Source organism: Nipponia nippon, unplaced genomic scaffold (genome assembly GCF_047370975.1).
Source record: "Nipponia nippon isolate SJK-2023a ecotype South Korea unplaced genomic scaffold, ASM4737097v1 scaffold_5, whole genome shotgun sequence".
NCBI lineage: Eukaryota > Metazoa > Chordata > Aves > Pelecaniformes > Threskiornithidae > Nipponia > Nipponia nippon.
Window position 1 is genome coordinate 82,798,265 of NW_028262369.1, and position 17,772 is coordinate 82,816,036.

General features: G+C 65.7%; 1 protein-coding gene across 1 annotated transcript; it reads left to right on the plus strand.

Annotated features, from left to right (window-relative positions):
• The first annotated feature begins 5,878 nt into the window (after nt 1–5,878).
• Nucleotides 5,879–17,753, plus strand: IHH (Indian hedgehog signaling molecule). The gene is made up of 3 exons (XM_087732045.1): nt 5,879–6,181; nt 12,280–12,541; nt 15,734–17,753. The coding sequence occupies exons 1-3, from the start codon at nt 5,879–5,881 to the stop codon at nt 16,393–16,395; spliced, it is 1,227 nt and encodes a 408-aa protein (XP_087588171.1). The 3' UTR covers nt 16,396–17,753.
• Nucleotides 17,754–17,772: the final 19 nt, after the last annotated feature.

Here is a 17,772-nt window from a genome sequence, read left to right on the forward strand (position 1 = left end):
CAACGCTGTCTCAGGAACCTCTATCTGCCTCCTCCCTGGTGCGGAGCTTGCCCAGGCTGCCCCATGATGGAGCCAGCGCTGGACCCGGGGGGAGCGGGACGGATGCTGCCTGGTGGGTGTGGGACAGCCAGGGCTCCAGCAGGGCCGTGGGGTTTGGCTGCTCTCATGTGGGTTCACAATAAAGGGTTGTGTCTGGGTGAGATCCCTCTCCTCTTGCTCTCTCCCCCCTGGGCCTGCGGTGTCCAGGCAGGGGTGCAGCCCCCGGTGCTTCTGGGTCCCCCTCAGGCTGGTCCCTCTGTCCCAGGGGCTTGCAGTGGCTCTGGACAGTGAGGAGGTGACAGCAGCTCATTGCCATGGGGCAGGACAGCAGCTCCCAGCCATGCTGTGCCTCACTCTGAGCAGCAGTGTGTGGGGGGGGTGTGTGCATGAGGGGAGCCCCAGATCCTGAGGGCACAGCGTGCTGGGGGGCCTGGAGCCCACGTTTTCCTTGTCCCATGACAGGGACACACCATGTGCTGGTGCCTGGAGCCAGGCGAAGCCCTTGCAGCATGTTGGCAAAGGCAGCCTGGCTGTGCTGAGGGCCACCCTCCGTACGCAGGCAGCTCCCCCAGGATTAGTGGGCAGGTGATATGGGGTTAATCCGTGCTCTGGCCTCCAAAGGGCAGGGGACAACCAAGCCGCTAACACACTGAAAGCTCCCAGGCCTGGGAGCAGCCATGGAGCAAGTTATCATAGGATCATAGAATGCTTTGGGATGGAAAGGGCCTATAAAGGCCATCTAGTTCATCCCCCCTGCAACTGGCAGGGGCATCTTCAACTCGATCAGGTTGCTCAGAGCCCTGTCCAGCCTGGCCTTGAATGTTCCCAAGGATGGGGCATCTACCACCTCTCTGGGCAACCTGTTCCAGTGTTTCACCACCCTCATCGTAAAAGATTTCTTCCTTATATCCAGTCTGAATCTACCCTCTTTTAGTTTAAAACCATTACCCCTTGTCCTATTCCTACTGGCCCTGCTAAATATAGATGCTCCCTGGACACAAAGCACCACCTCTGCCCCTCCACACCCCATCTATCCGTCCATCCATCCATCCATCCATCCATCCGTGCATTAACCCCTGCTCTCCTTTTCTAGCCCTTGTGTCCCCATGCTTCCTTTGGGGCTCCTGTGACCAAGCCAGGTCCTAAAACAGCAGGCAGAGAGCCAGGCAGCACTGCCGCAGGCAGGCTGCAGCCCGCAGCGCCGCTCTCCTGGGGCAGGGACCCGTGCCCCCAGCTGCCCTGCTCCCCAGGGCCGGGCCGGCTGCAGTCACACTGCCTGCTCTCCCGGGCGGCAAGGGGGAAACAAAAACATCCGGAGCAGCCCCTCTGTCTGTGGAAGGGGAATGAAAGGGCCTTTGCTGGGCCGTGGCCGGCCAGTCCCAGGGTGAGAGCAGCCGCTTGCTTTTTATATTTCCTCTCTGAGGGAGCAGCGTGTGGGGCAGGGTGGGTGGTGGGAAGGGGAAGCCATGGGATGGGGAGCTTGTGCCGACAGCCGTAGCTATGTATTCTGCCTTCTCCCATCTGCCAGCATCTTACCCTGGCAGCTTTGGGTCTGGCTGCTGGCACTTGCCCCCAGGGAGGGTCCTGCTAGTGGCTGGGTAGGACCAGGGCAGCAGTTTAGCAGCTTTGTCTCATGCGTCTTCTGTCACCAGGTTGTCCCTTGGTGCAACCTCTGCTCCATCCATATAGGCTCCATCTCCCGGCCTGGGAGCTGCTCTGTTCCAAGACAAGTCCCCCAGCTCCCTGCTGGGTCCGGGCTTCGTGCTGCTTCCCTGTGCAATCTGGGACCTGCAGGAGGAGGGTTTATCACCCCAGTGAGGGCATTTGGCTCACCTGTCCCCTTTGGGGCTGAGGGGACATCACATGGGGGGAGGCACATTCCCATCCCGCTGTGCCAGTGGCTGGTGGGGTCTATAGGAGAGCGGGTGGTGCAAACCAGCACCTGCACCCCCCCGGTCATCCTGGCTGCCAGCTGCACCCAGGCTGTGTCTCTGCTTCTCCCTGGGGTGCTCAGCTCAGGGGAGCCAGTCCCACAGATGCTGCAGGGGCTTTGCTCAAGAGCCCTGTCCTGCTGCAGAGTCCCCGGGGAGCCGTGCAGCTCTGCGCCCAAGGGATGGGCGAGCACCCCAGCAGGGGCTGGGGGTAAAGACCTGCTGCAGGGACAGACCCTGCTCCACTCACCCTGCTCCTAAAGCAAGGGAAGGTGGGGATGCAGGAGCACAGATGGGGTAAATAAAAGCAGGAGAGTGAAGACATCAGGGGGAAAATGAGCTCTGCCAATGCCCCCCAGGCCACCGCAGGGACCCCAGCCCGCAAGACTCCAGCGTGGGGCCGCTGGTGCCTCGCTGGCCCAGGTTGCTGCCGGCTCTGGGGAGTGTCACCACTCATTGTCCCATCCTGTCCCGCTGGGGTCTCCTTCCCTGTCCCCACCCCCTCCTCCCTGGAGCCGGCTGGATTTGAGCTCCCGACACACATTAAAGGCCACAAGTTCGGCCTCGGCCTCCATAAATTTGATTCCATAAATATTAGTTTTCGCAGGGTTTAATGAAGCCGTTATGCCGGGCACGGCCCAGCACCCCGACCCGTGCCCTTAATAAGGGCTCTGTGGCCTCGATTAAAGGGACCTTTCAATCGCTGTCAAGTATTTTTAGAAAAGGAAAAGAAAAAAAAAAATGAGAGAGAAGAAGACGACCAAGGCAGCGAATAGGGAGAGGAAAATCCCAAACCCGTCCAGTGCAAAAATAGAGAAATAGCACCACCTAGACTGTATCACCCGGCTCCACCGCCCGCTCGCCCGCTCGCCCGCTCGCCCTGCGCAGCGCCCGGCTCCGGGCAGCCCTGCGGGGCCTTGTGCCAGCCCCGTGCCCCCTGCCCCGGCAGCCCTGGGAGCCCAGCGAGGTGACTGAGGGATGCTGCCCTCCCGCTCGGGACAGGGATAGGGGGATGCTGGTGGTGGGGAAAGCCAAGGTGCAGAGGAAGGAGGGACTTGGGCACGGTCGGGACGCAGGCAGTAGTGGCCAGGCGTCCCGGCAGTGCCTGAGAGCGGCTGAGCACTGTGGGAGATGCTGTGTGATACAAGGATGGACGCTGCATCTCTGCCACCTCCGCTGGAAGGTAATTCCTCCCTGAGACCTAGTGCTGCAGCAGCAAGCAGCCCTTCCCACCAGCTCCCCCAGCAGAAATCCCCCTGCCGAGCAGAAATCCCCCCTCACCCCCTGGTCAGACGGACCCTGTCGCAGCCTCCAGCCCCCTCCCCGCACACCCAGCCCTGGCTGCCCTGTTGTGCCTGGGGCTCCTGTTCCACCTGGCCCCATGTGCCAGCAGGCTTTGCTTGGCAGGGACACAGGCTGGCATTGGGAATGCCGATGCTGTGGGCAGCGGTGCTCCCACAGTCTGCCTCAGCCCCCTGGAAGGGGTTGCTGAGAGGTGGGGCAGCGTTCCCAGCTGCAGAGCCACCCCTGCCACCAGCACAGGGCAGCGGGGCTGGGGCAGGACCGGGGGTGTTTGGAGTCGGGGCAGTTCCTCAGAGGCGGCTCTTCATCAGCACAGAGCTGTTAATGAGCAGGACTTTTCTCCTGTGTTGCACGTCCAGCGCAGGAGCCGGGCCAGCCCAGCAGGTCCCTGCTGCACAGGGAGGCGACGGACTCTGCACTCAGTGACAGGACACTGTCACTGCTCGCTGTGGCCAGAGCCGGTGCAGGATGGCGGGGCCCCTGCATGGGTAGGAGCTGCTGTCACGGACAAACCCAGCTCCCTGTCCACAGCCCTGGGCCTCCGTGGGACATGAATGTTGTCCCAGTGAGGGCTGGGCAAGGCTGCTGTCAGCCCAGAGCTGCTGGGAGGGGGACAGATGCCTGTGACATGCACGCTCAATGCTGGCAGGCTGCAGAGGTTACTTGGAGGTCTGGGTTTGGTCACCGGCAGCCATAGGGCACTTGTGCCTGGGGATGTGCTGCACCCCCCGGACCCAGCGCCACCCCAGACGATCCTGTTCCCCACTGTCTCGTGGCAGTGATGAGCAAGGTGGGGAGCTGGGCTCATTCCTTCGGTGGGAGTACGAACTAGCCTGGAGGACCCTGTGGACCTAGCCCAGGCTCCAGTTTTCCTGTGCCCGTGATGCACAGAGAACTGTGCCCCTTCTGCAGCCCTGGGAAGCCAGGGGCAGGGATGGGGAGTGGTGCTGTGACACGTCCCCTCTGCTCTCTCTGCTGCTGATGCCCTTGAGGATGCTCCACTGGAGGGATCGGCTGAACAGATGGGGAAGCGAGGTGGCCTGGGGCTGCTGGCCAGACCCTCTTGCTCCATCATGTGCGGGAGTAGCGGGGCAGCCTCACCATCCTGCACAGTGGCAGGACTTCACAGAGGCTCTGGGCACTGGTTTCGGGTACCCAAATCGAGTATGAAAACCTGATGGAGTGTGGCTACTGAGTACGAAATCCTGATGGAGGCACCTCTGGCCAGCTGCACTTTGCCTGCAGCACCTGCAAAGGAAATGGTCCACCGAGGCCACTGGGTAGCAGCATCCCAAGCCCGTGGGTGCTGCTGGTTTCCCAGCCTGCATCCCTCTTGCCCAAGTTGCTTGGTCCCGCTGAGGCCAGCACAGCCCTGCAGCCAGGTCTGTTCCAGCTTGACCTCTCCGTGTATCCCTAGGAGCGACCCATGCCCTGTGCCCACCGAAGAGCTGGTGAGGGGACATCCCTGAGAGAGTCGTGTGCGCGGGGGCATCCCAAGGCACTGCCTCACCTGGGAAGGTCCTGGTGAGCCGGAGGGGGTGCAAGCAGAGCCGTGCCGGACCCCTCCCCGGCACACAGCTGGGGGAGAACCGGGGGGGCCCCGCGAGCCCTCGCTCCTGAAATCAGGGTGTTGTATTTACTTTCCCCTTTTGGCAGCTAGAAGGGGAAGCCCATCCCAGCCCCTCATTGTTGTCTCAGCGAGTTAATCAGATGCCATAATCCTGTTGTGGAAATATCGGGCCTCCCTGGAAACAATGGGGAGCGAGAATATTGTGGTTAAATTTCAACCAGCTGCCTCCCTGCTCTGTTTGATCCCCGCCCGCAGGCCCGGGCCCCTGGCGAGCAGGCGGTGCGGCGGGGGCCGGAGCCCCGGGGGTGCCACCCCGCGCCCACGCCGCCGCGGGGGAGCCCCCGCGGGACGGCCCCGGGGGGGTGCGCGGCGGGCCGGGCGCGCCGCGGGGCGGCGGCGAGGCTGCCCCGGGGGGCAGGTGGCGGCGGGCACCCCCGGCGGGGTGGGCTGCGGGCCGCGGGGCTCGGCCGGGGGGGAGGAGGCTGCGGGCGGCCCGGGGCAGGTTCCGCGGGGAGGAGGCGAGAGAGGGAGGGCGCTGGGAGGCTGGGACACGGGCAGGGTGCGGTCCTGGCGGTTCCCGGTCCCGGATCTCTTCAATTTCCCCTCTCACTCCTGCCCGGGGAGCGGAGGCAGCGGCGGCTCCGGCTCCGGCTCCAGCCCCGCCGCGCTGACCGCCGGGGCGCAAACCGCGGGGGGCTCCGGCAGCGCCGAGCCCCGCGCCCCGCGCCCCGCAAGCGGCCGCTCGCCTGCCAAAACAAACGGCCCTTCGCTATTTATTGCCGCCGCCGGGCCACGGCGGCTCAGAGCGGGCCGACACCGGCCCGCCGCACCGGGCAGCCGGAGCGCACCCGCGCCGGGCAGCCGCCGCTCCCCGCCGCCGCCGCCGCCGCCACCGCCGGCACCGGCACCGGCACCTGCCCGCCGGCTGCGCGCCGCATGGGGAGCTCCGGGGCGGGCGGCGGGAGCGGCGGCCGAGCCTAGCGGGGCCCCCGGAGCCGCCGGTCCCCCGGGCCGCCCCGGGGCCGCCGGGCGCGCCATGAAGCCGGCGCGGCTGCTGCTGCTGCTGAGCGGGTGCGCGCTGCTGCTGGCGCCGGCCGTGCGCGGCTGCGGGCCGGGCAGGGTGGTGGGCAGCCGCCGCCGCCCGCCCCGCAAGCTCATCCCGCTCGCCTACAAGCAGTTCAGCCCCAACGTCCCCGAGAAGACGCTGGGGGCCAGCGGCCGCTACGAGGGCAAGATCGCGCGTAACTCGGAGCGCTTCAAGGAGCTCACGCCCAACTACAACCCCGACATCATCTTCAAGGACGAGGAGAACACCGGCGCCGACCGGCTCATGACCCAGGTACGGCCCCGCCGCCGCCCGCTTCTCCGCTCCGCGCCGGGCACCTGCGGGCACCGGGGCTGTCGGGGAGCGCCCTGCGCCCCGCTCTCCTGGGGCAGCGCGGGCAGCAGCGGGGGAACCGGCGCTGCGGCTTCCCCGTCCTGCCCCGGGCATCCCGGTGCCCGGCCCGGGCTGCCGGCTGCGCAGCGCCGGCATCTCCCTTCGCCGGGCGCTGCAAAGCTCCGTCCCTTCGGCTGGGCTGGGCGCGTCGGACGCCGAGCGGGCAGGACGCTGCGCCTTGCTACGGCAGCACCCTGCTCCCGGAGCCGGCGGCGCGCTGCCCCGCAAGCCGGCAGCGCCCCGTCCCCCGAGGTGGCGGCAGCCTGCCCCGCCGCCCCTCGGAGCCTGTGGCACCCATGCCTGCTGCACCCCGAGGTGTGCCCTTGTGCCTCCCGAGCTGGCAGCACCCTGCCCTGCTGTCCCCCAACCCGTGTCCCGCTGTCCCCCGAGCTGGCAGCACCCTGCCCTGCTGTCCCCCAACCCGTGTCCCCCGAGCTGGCAGCACCCTGCCCTCCCAGTTGGCAGCAGCCTGCCCTGGTGCCCCCCAAGCCATGCCACGCTGCCCCCGATCCGGCAGCGTTCTGCCAAACTGCCCCCGAGCCGGCAGTGCTGCGCTGCGCTATTCCCCCATCGGGTAGCACCCTGCCCTGCTGCACCCATCCTGCCCTCGCCCCTCTCCTCTGCCTCCCGGCCGGCAGAGCAGGCAGCCTGCCTGTTGGAGCCAAGGGACAGAGCAGAGCCCGGGATGCTGGCAGGGAGGGGAGCGGGCAGAGCCACAAGCTGGGCTCCAGGAGCGCCCTTTGCTGACCTTGTCCCCACTCCGTCGCCGAAACCCTGTGCCGTGTCTCAGTGCCCCCTCTTCCTGCGTGTCTCTGGTGGGATGATGAAGGGTGCCCGACGGGGGCTGCCCTCAGCTTGCTGCGCTCGGGGACGGGGACAACCTGTTACTGCAAATGCCCTGTTGCGGTCAGCTTGCAAGTGCCCTGGGCCAGTGGGAAGGAGGGGTGGGGGGGACAGCGGACGGCAGCGGAGGAGGGGGTGATGCTGGACGAAGGTTACTCTGTGTTTTAATATTGCCAGGAGAATGCCTGAGGGTTTCAGGAATGCAGATAAGGAGCCGCACGGCCTTGCTAAGAAACCTGGCCACCAGCCTCAGCACTGGGTTACAGCCCGAGCGAACTCCCGGGAGAGGCAGGGGGGAGCCGGGGCTGCCCCGCTGACCGCTGCACCCCCCAGGCTGGGGCTGGCGGGTGGGTGAGCATGGATGGCCGTGGCGGCAGGCACTGAGTGGGGCTCTGGCCATGGTCTCTGGACAAGGTGTTGGTAACAACAGGATAAGTGGCTTGGGTGCTGGCTTGACAGCTCTGCAACCCCGTGTGCCCCGGGGGCAGGTCCCTGAGAGCAGGGGCCATGGTCCAGGCTGGTTCTCAGGCTGGGGACTGCAGCAGAGAGACCGAGACCCCCTGCGAGGCAGTGCCAAGCTTGGGGAGTTGCACAAGTTGTGGTTGCTGGTCAGTGTAGCCCTGGGGTTGGGCTGGAGCCTGCATCCCCTGGGGAACCGCCTTAGGGACACTGAGGAAGCGGTGAGCTCCGCTGGTCCGTGCATCGGGGAAGCGGGTGACATCGTATTGCTTGAGTTGGAGGCAAGAGAGTGCTTCTGGCTGTGTTTCCTCTTGACAGTGCTCCCACTGCCTTCCCTAACCCAGCCAGTGTCCCCTGGCACCCCTGGGAGAGGGAGGACTCTGTGTCCCACCTGCCAGCCCCACACTTCCCGCTGTCCTGCTGTGTTGCTGGCAGGGTACCTGGAAGCTCCCTGGTCTTCTTGGGGTGCCCAAATGAGAGCTCTTACCCCAGCAGGGTCCCTGGCCACTGCATGTCCATGAGCAGATGGGTACCATGGTGCCCTGGGCAGCTCTGCGGGGAATTGTCCCCATTGCTGTGGAGGTGGCGTGACTTCTGGTAGCTCGCTGCTATCCCACTGCCCTCTGAGGTTGTCCTGTGGCCCCTGGCTGTGGGAGATGTCCCCAGATGTGGGAGCTCTGGCTCTGGCACCGTGCACTGTTTTGCTATGGGTTGGGAAAGGCCATTGACCCAACTCCTTGTCCCTTCCCCCAGTGTGCTGGCTTTTACTGCTGTTGACTCACTTCAAACCTGTTTTCTTTCCCCAAGTCCAAGGGTCTGGGTGTCCCAGGCAGCCGGAAGATGCCGCCTGCTTGGGGGGGTGGGTAGTGCTGCTCTCTGCCCGCCTTTCCTTTATCGTTTCATCTTCCTCAAGAATTCCAGTGTGTTTGCTCTCACTGGTCCCACTCGGAGGTGCTGAGATAAGGCTGGAGGCAGAGCCCGCCTCACCTCTCCCCAGCAGCCTGGCCCAGGAATGTCCCGGGCCCCCTGCCCCCATGGAGTCCCAACCCCAAGCCTCTCCCTACCCCAGCCATCATCCCTTGAAGCCACTGTTGGCCCAACTGGCATGGAGACCATCCTTGCAGTGGTGAGGAATTGCTCATGGAGACCTTGGGACAGGACTCTTGGCTTCTTTTGGGAAAAACCTCACCTGGGAGGGTGATGCTAGTGGGACCCCTCTTCTCCTGGGCAGCCTCTGGGCATGGAAGTAGCTATGGCTAAACACGCTCCATCCACAACCCCTGTGCTGAAGCTGTGGTCACACTTGAGTGTCCTGCGTACCTCTTCTGAGATGGCCCTGGGGCCCCTGCTGGCTGTGCCCCGTCTTGGAGCTGTGCCCTTCCTTCCAGACCTGCTGCCTTCCCAAAAAGCATTTGGCTTCCCCCACAGGACATGTTCCTGTCCCCAGTCTGGGGATGAGAAGGGAGATGCCAATGTTGGTCAGCGGGGGGAACACCTCTGCTCAGCCCAACCCAGCATCCCCAGGGTCTCCACCATGATGTGCATGGGACAGCATGGAGCCACCCAGCTCAGCGTGGTGGCACGGGGCCCTATCCTGCATGTGGTCTGGGGGTGCCCAGTCACCTGCGCCACCACAGGGACAAGCTCTGCCCCCAAAACAAACCATCACCACCCGCCTTCCCCCCAAACCCTGCTATATGCCTATAACCCATGTCGCATGGGTTTCAGCTTCCCAGCTGGGCACTAGAACAGCACCATGGCTGGTAAGCTGTGGCCAGGGCTCAGTGCCACATTGTTAAGCTTGGACTTCCCACTCCAGCCTGGCCCCTGCAGGGCCCGTGGGCCATGGTGGCATTTCCACGTCTTTGCTGTCACCTTGCAAGACCTTGTGTTCACCCCCAGGCAGGAGGGGGACCATGCCACACAGGCAGGCATGGTCACCCTGGTCCCCGAGGGTGCTGTAGTCCCTCTGGGCTGTGCATGGGGAGGAGGTGGGCTCTCCCTGCAGCCCCTGGTAAGCACAGAGCCTGCGGACAGCCCATGCCCATGGGTTTCTTGGTCCCTGCCTACCTGTCTGTGCGGGCAGCAGAGTCCCTGGGCAGGCAGTTCCCATCCCTACCTGCTCCCTGCCTATCTGTGCCTGCTCCCTGCTGACCATGCCTGCTCCTTGCCCATCCCTGGCCACCTCTGGCTGTTGTGGTCTTCTCCCTGCCTCCTGTGCCTGCTCCCTGCCCATCTCCACCTGCCTGCCCTTGCCTATCACTGCCTGCTCCCTGCTTATCATTGCTCATCCCTGCCTGCTCGCTCCCCGTAGTTGCCTGTTCCCTGCCCATCCATGCCTGCTCCTTGCCCGCTGCTGCCCTGCCCGCCGGTGCCTGCTCTCCCCCGTTAGTACCTGCTCGCCGACCCTCCCTGCCTGTCCCTGTCCATTGGTACCTGCTCCCTGCCCGTCGCTGCCTGCTCCCTGCCCGTCGGTACCGCTCCCTGCCTGTCCCTGCCCGCTCCCTGCCCGTGCTCTGACACCTGCTGGCCACCAAAGGCACAGGCAGAGCCGCCCGTCTCGGCAGCCCGGGGCCAGGGTGCTCCGGGGCCCTGCCTGCCGCTGTGTGCCCAGCCGGGCGGGCAGGCAGCTGGGTGCTGCAGGGCAGGGAGAGGTGGGACCCTTGGGCTGGGGCTGCGCTGGCAGAGGCACATGCAGGGGACAAGGCAGCCCAGGGGGGTCTCGCTAGGAAAGGGTGCCCCTGCCCCAGGGGCTGGTGGCAGGCGGTGTCTCCAGCATGGGGACAGGGGTTGGAGGGTCTTGGTGTTTGTGTGCGGGCAGGGTGCCCCTGGAGGACAGAAGGGCTGGCAGTGAGGGCAGGAGGGGTGCCCAGAGCGGGGTGCTGGCATGGGAGCGGCAAGGGGATGCCTGGAGTGATGGCTGGGGGATGCAGGGGGGCATCGGGGGCTCCCTGCCTGCCTCCAGCCCCGAACCCCCTTGCTGCCCTTCTCTGTGGGGTCCCCATGGGGCCAGGGACCTTGGGAGCTGCTTGTGCCATGTGCCAAATGGCACCATGGTGGTGTTGTACGGGGACAAAAGTCGCTCCCCTCCCTCCTCCTCCTCCGCTCACCTGGCAACTGTTTGTCCAACACCTTCCTGGCTTATCTCCCCACACCCAGGGAGCCGTGGGACGAGGGCAGAGGTGCTCCCTCGCCCCATGCGGGGCAAAGGCCTGCCTGGCACTGACTTTCGCGGGACCTGGACCCTGCCAAGTGCAAGCGGGTTTCCTCGAGAGCAGCAGCGCCCACCTCCCCTGGACGGGAGCAGGTGCTTGGGGGTGGGGTGAGGGCCCACGTTTTTGGGGGACAGCTCCCTGCGGAAGCAGTGCTGGGGCATTTCGGAGTACAGCAGTGTAGCCAGCATCATGTTTTATAGCCCTGGCTCATGCCTGCCATGACTGTGTCTCACAACCCACGACATCCCATGGTGGGGAGTTCCAGTGCTGAGCTGGGCATCACGCAAAAACGTCCCCCGTGGTGGCCGGTTTTTAGGCTGCTGCCCAGTCGTTTCATTTAATGCTTCCCAGGACTGGCCTCATGCGTGACCATGAATGCTCTGTCCTTCACCCTGATTTTATAGTGCTCTCTGGGACCCCCCAGCATCTCTTTTCCAGGCTGCACAGTCCTAGTCCATTCACCTGGTTTTCTGTATGAGCTCCCATATTACTTTTCCTACACCTTTTGTAGCTCTTCTCCATTCCTTTTGCAGCAGGGGAAGGCACCAGAAGTGCAGGCTGTACTTTTGCAAGCCAAGGGCAACCCTGAGATGCAGCTGTGGTTGGGGGAAGCGGCCAGTGCAGGGCAAAGCCAGGAGGGCTGCAGCGCAGGCGTTTGGGGCTGGCATCCCTCTACTTGCTGGGGAGGACCACGGCAGGGGGGGACGAGGCAGGGCAGTTGCCTTGCTTGTGTGACTTCTGTGGCCACCAGGTCTGGGGCTTTTGGGATCTGCTGCTGTTCCTCAGCCCTGGCTTTTCAGCCCTTGTGGCAGGGAGAGGTGGAGGGGGCTTCACCCCACGTCCTTTGTGCTCCAGCACAAGAGAGCTCTTGGGCAGGTTTGGCATTTCCCACGTGAGCAGAGGCTGGACGAAGCTGTGAGGCTGCCCAGTGCTGTGTTCTTGTGCCTCAGGACTTGAGGAGTGATACCAAGCAGAGCTGTGCTGAGGACTAGGCAGGTGGTTTCATTTGTGCCTGGGGACAGTGCTGGGGACCCTGGGGGATCCTCCCAGCCAGGAGGCAGCAGGGTCTCAGCTCCTGCATCCTCCGCCGGTCAGCTGGGGGCCCCTGGGGCAGTGCTAGCACAGGGCAGATGCCCTGCGAGCAGTGTTTCACGCCAGCCCAGGCTGTGCTGCCCAGCAGACTCTCCAACGAGCCAGGAATTGGGGGAGAGATGGAGGAGGAGATGGGTACCCTGTTGGGGTGCACACCCTTGGGAAATGCTGTGTCAAATGGTGGGGTTTCGGGCACTGCGGGGAGTCTGGAGGGCATGGGCTGGACAAGGCACCTCATGTTCTCAGATCTTCCTCTACTGGACCAGCCCCCAAAGGGCCTGAGGACCCAGAGAGGCTTCGTGGAAGCATGGGGGGATACAACCTGCCAACCAGGCAGCTAATCCACCCCATCCAAAAAGCTTTTACTGACTCTGCCCCTCTGCCCTGCAGCGCTGCAAGGACCGCTTGAACTCCCTGGCCATCTCCGTCATGAATCAGTGGCCGGGGGTGAAGCTGCGGGTCACGGAGGGCTGGGACGAGGACGGGCACCACTCTGAGGAGTCGCTACATTACGAGGGCCGAGCTGTGGACATCACAACCTCAGACCGGGACCGCAACAAGTACGGCATGCTGGCTCGCCTGGCCGTGGAGGCTGGCTTCGACTGGGTCTACTACGAGTCCAAGGCGCACATCCACTGCTCCGTCAAGTCAGGTAAGGAGGGCAGTGAGCGGGGCCGGGGGCCAGCCCCCCTCTTGCAGCGTGCCCAGGGGGCCTGGCTGGGTGGGGTGCTCCCGGGGGGGGTGCTGGCTCTCGCAGCCGGATTTCCCTAGCTGGGGCAGAGAGTCGGGTAGGGAGTGAGTCACACACCTGTGGCCAGCAGTGCCATGGGGCAAATTCCCCATCTAGCTCCCACGGACCTGCATCCTGACCCACCCTCTCTAACCCCCTCTTTTTCCCACCCCACGTCCCCTTCTTCCCCAGCCTGTCCCCCCCAGTCTGCCCATCGCTTCTGTCTCCCCTGCCTCTGCCCTTGCTCTCCCGTAGTGCCCCGCTGCCCGCGCTCAGCCCCATCCAGCCCTGCCCTCCTCCACCGCTGTCGCAGAAGCATCCGTCGAGCCCTGGCTGGCCAAGGCTGGGGACAGGGACAGTCAGGCAGGGACTGGCCAGGGTGCCCTGGGATCAGCTGGCTGCTGTGCAGCATCTGCTGCGGAGGGGAGCAGAGCTGGGGGTGCTGGGGGCAGAGGCAGCTGGACTGGAGTGCGGGGTGCTATCGTCGCTGGCGGTGCTCGCTTCCCCCCGTGCGGTGCAGTGAGGGGGGGGCGGCTGCTCTCCCGTGGCCGGGAGGGGATGGCGTGGGGTGCGAGGCCCCCTCAGACCGGGGAGGAGCTGCCCCGCCCGGGACGCCGCAGCCCCGGGCCCCGCCGTTCCCGCCGGCGCGGCCGCGCTGGCTGCGGGCGGCAGAGGGCAGCAGTGCCCCACGCACGGCACCGGCCACGCAGGGCCACGCTCGCCCCCGCGGCCGCAGCCCGGGAGAGGGCCGTGCCGCTGCCCGGCTGCACGTGCGCCCGTGTCGCGACAGGCTGTGCGGCTCTGCCTGTGAGTGGGCTTGCGTGGGCGCGGAGGCAGCCTCGGCGGCTGCGCGCACACCGGCACCGTGCCGGCACACGGCTGCCGTGCCGGAGACCCGTGCCTGCACCCAGAGCGCTTGCACACGCGTGCACACGCACAGGGAGAGGGCTGCGGCCGCATAGACGTGCCCACGCACCCGTGTGCCGCGCACCGGGCCGCGGGGGTGCCGGGGCTGGTACGCCGGCGCTGCCCCGCTTCTCTTGTCCCCGGGCTCGGCTCCCACCGCACTCTGCCTGTCCTACTGCCCTAGCCCGCGGTCAGCGGCCTGACACCCCCAGACGTCAGCCTGGTCCCCCGCGCTGACCCGCTCCCCCGTGCCGATGCCAGGACGGGCGCAACGCCGGCCAGTGATGGAGGTGGGGCGACCGCGCCGCAGAGAGGGAGCGACACGCCCCCGAAGAAGAGGGACAAAGCGTGGGCGAAGGACCGGGGTTCCCACAGCCCAGGGTGCCCTGTGGGGCTGGCCGGAGGAGTGGGGCCAGGCTCCGAAGCAAGGACCATGACCCCAGAGCCTTGGGGCTGGCCAGAGGAGTGGGGCTGTGCCCCTGGAGAAGGACAGAGGCTCTTGAATCCCGGGATGCTCCCCTGGACCGATCGAAGAGGGATGCCGTGACCCGGGTAGCAGACTGGGGCCCCGAAGCCCTGGAGGGCTTCTGGAGGCTGGCCACAGCCCCCTTGCTCTGCAGTGGCTCCCCAGGGCTCTGGGCGCCCCATATTTATACCTGAGGCCACGGGGAGCCTGGGGGTGCATGGTGGAGGCTGTGGGGTGCATATCCTGACCCCCCCAGAGCTGTGTACAGAGGGCAGCCGGGCTGCCTCTGCGTCTTAGTAAATGGCTTTTATTTTTGTACGGATGGCCGCGTGGCCTGTTGTATGTATTGCGTCTCCTCGGGTCCCCCCCTGCACCTGTGCACCCCTCCATGCCCAGCAGCTGTGTCCCCCGCTTCTGCCAGGTGCCCCTCTCACCCTTCTGCCAGCCCCTCCCCATGGCTCTGCCGCCTGCCCGGGGATGCGGGGTGCAGGACTTGGGACCTGGCCTTGGGGGCAGGCACGGGGCGGACACTGCACCTCATCTGAGCAATAAAAGGATTCTGTCCCAGAGATGGATGCCTCTCTTCATGGGCCTGGGGGCTGGGATTTGGCTCTGCTCACAGCTGGGGAGGGATGGGGGGCAGTGCCACCTGGATGGGGACACTCAGGGATTAGATGAGGGAGCTGGGAGAGGGCCCTGTGGGGGGCTGGGAGCTGGAGGCTGGGACCGTGCAGGGCCAGGAGCAGGACCCTAGATGAGAGGCCCCTGGCAGATGGTGGGAGGGCGTCAAATAGACACTAAGATGGGGGCTGCTGGGGCTTGGGGGACCAGGGCTGCTGTGGGAGCTGAGCAGCATTCCTTGGGAAGCCAGGGTGCCCCTGCTAAGTGCCAGGATGGGCCCCTGGTGACACTTGATGACTTGCTGCAGCTTTTCATCTGGGGAGGGGTAGGACCGCTGTGCCACCATCGCAGGGGACAAGCCCCAGAGAGTTTGGGTGCTTTACGCTGTGACATTCGCTAGCGAAGCCCTGCCCAGGAGGCTGGTGGCTTTTGCCTGATGATGGCCAGAGGCTGTGACATCTCCCTGCAGCTCAGAGAGGGGTTCAGCTGGCATCAGCAGTGCAGGGAGCACAGGGCGAGCAGGCGGGAGAAGGGAAAGGGGCTGCAGTGTGGGGTGGGAGGTGCTGCACTGCTGGGGGGAGGGTGCTGCACCCTGCGCCGTTCCTTGTAGCATCCTCCCCAGCAGTACCCAGGCCCAGCGCTGCAAGGGATGGGGATGCTGTGGGTATGCCAAGTGCGACCGGGCACTCTGCTCCTCAGCCTGCCACTGGCTCAGGGCTCTGCCTCCCCTCTTTCGAGCTCCAGGTGCCCCCTGGCTCTGTCTTGCTCATCTGGGGCTGTGGCTGTGCCCTGCTCCCCTGGCCAGGCAGGTTTCGGGACCTGGCTCTGCAGAGGAGTCCCAGTGCCCTGGCACCACAGCGGGGAGCAGGTGCTGCCATGCGTGGCTCGAGTCCCCAAGTGCCACCCCCAGTGACACGGTGGCTGGGGGAGCAGGCGCCCAGGGAGGCTGGATTGGTGGCTGGAGGTGTGTAGAGGACATGTGCACGTAGGTGATGGCAGGGCAGGGTTACCCCTGGGAGGGCAAAGACGGGCAGCCTGGGAGGGTCTCTGTGCGTTGTGGAAGGGTGGTGCTGGGGGTCTGGCAGATGGGTAACCCTCCTGTCCTCTCTCTCTCCACGCAGAGCACTCGGCCGCTGCGAAGACGGGGGGCTGCTTCCCTGGGCGGGCACTGGCAACGCTGGAGGACGGTGCCCGGACGCCGCTGTGGGCGTTGCGCCCAGGCCAGCGGGTGCTGGCGATGGACGGGGCAGGCAGGCCCACCTACAGCGACTTCTTGGCTTTCCTGGACAAGGAGCCCCGTGCCCTCACCTCCTTCCACGTCATCGAGACGCGGGAGCCTCCCCGGCGCCTGGCCCTGACGCCCACCCACCTGCTCTTTGTGGCCGAGAATGCCTCGGCGCCCGCTGCCCGCTTCCGTCCCACCTTCGCCAGCCGCGTGCGCCCCGGACATTTCGTGCTGGTGGCGGCAGGGGGGGGCGGCTTGCAGCCCGCCGAGGTGGTGGAGGTGCGGAACCGGAGGGACGTGGGAGCCTACGCACCGCTGACGCGCCACGGGACGCTGGTGGTGGACGGCATGGTGGCCTCGTGCTTCGCCCTGGTGCAGGAGCAACATCTGGCGCAGCTGGCCTTCTGGCCGCTCCGGCTCTACCACAGCCTGGTGGGGTGGCCAGGGGCACAGGGGGACGGCGTGCACTGGTACTCGGGGCTGCTCTACCGCCTGGGCAGGCTGCTCCTGCCCCCCGACAGCTTCCACCCACTGGGGGTACCCCGGGCGGAGAGCTGAGGGTGCGCCCCGGCCGTGGCCGGCACTGCTGGCGGAGGTGGTGGCTGCGGGGCGGCTCACCAGGGGCCAGCACCCCCTCCCAAAGCTGGGTGCCCATGGGGAGCTGCCTCCAGCCCTGCCTGCTCGGGGCACAGCCACCTCCCGGTTGGGGGGCAATGGGGCTCCCCGGTGTGCCTCCTCCATGCCCATGGCCCCCTCCTCACCCCCTGTTCCTGGAGGCAGGGGGGAGGCACGAAGGGTCCCCCCTCGGACATGGGGGTGCCCCCGGCTGGATCCACATGCTGCTATTTGTGTGTGTGCGTGTGATGTGCGTGTGCGTGTGCAGAATTAGCTAACGATGGAGGTCTGATAGACAAGGGGGAGTGGGAAGAGGAGAGAGCTCCTGGCTGCAGGCTGCTCCCGTGGGGCTCCCAGCTTGCCTGAACCCGGCAGGGAGGCTTTGGAGAGGGATCCCAGGGCCCTTTGCTGGGCAGGCTGAGCGGGAGGGCGGGCGATGCCATTCCCACCCCTGGGATCTGGCAACTGGGAGGAGAGTGACCCAGGTACTGGCACTGTGCCTTGCCCTTAGCCTGACTGTGAGTGCAGAGGGGCACCCAAAACCAGCCCCTGTATGCCTGGGGTGCCCAAGCACGGACAGGGCTGGAGGGGCTGGCACGGCTCTGGCACGAGACCCCTAACTTGGTGACACGAGTGCTGCTGGAGTGAGAGACTGGGGAGCGGTACCCCAAGCTCTGCCCAAAGCCAGCACCATAGCCACCCGGCTGGGCATGCCCGTGGGGACGCTGTGACAGCACAGGGGGGCTCTGTCTGGCAAGAGGGGGCTGCGGAGGCAGGCGTGCAGGCAGCAGGGTGCGAGTGCCAGCCAGGCACGGGCATGCACTGGTGGGAGCAGGGGTGGGGAGAGCCGGGGCTGCAGCCCCAACCTGCTGGAGCCGGGGAAAGGAAAGCAGCTGGGGAGAAAGTGCTCCTTTCCTTGCTTCCCTGGCATCGCGCCCTGAGCTGGCACAGCCCAAAGCCATGCTTTTCCCACCCCAAAGCTAAAAAAACTCCCCAAGCTCCAGACCCTGCCTGGCCTGACCTCCCTGACCCCCCAGCACCCCAAACCCTCAGGGTAACTCATTGCTGCTCACCCGCTCCCGGGACCTGGGGGCAGTCCCATCAAAGCTGCGGCCACGGTCCCCCCTCCAAAATCCTAGCTAGAGCCTCAGCCTCCCCTGGCTCCACATTAGAGGAGGTGAGGGGGCTGGGGGGGGCTGTGACCTGCGTCCCCCCTGCAGCATCACGCGTCTTTATTTATTTATCTGCTCTTTGTATGTACCATAGATGGGAGGCAGTGTGGGCGCGTGCAGGGTGAGACAGGAGTGGGCAGGGGGGAAA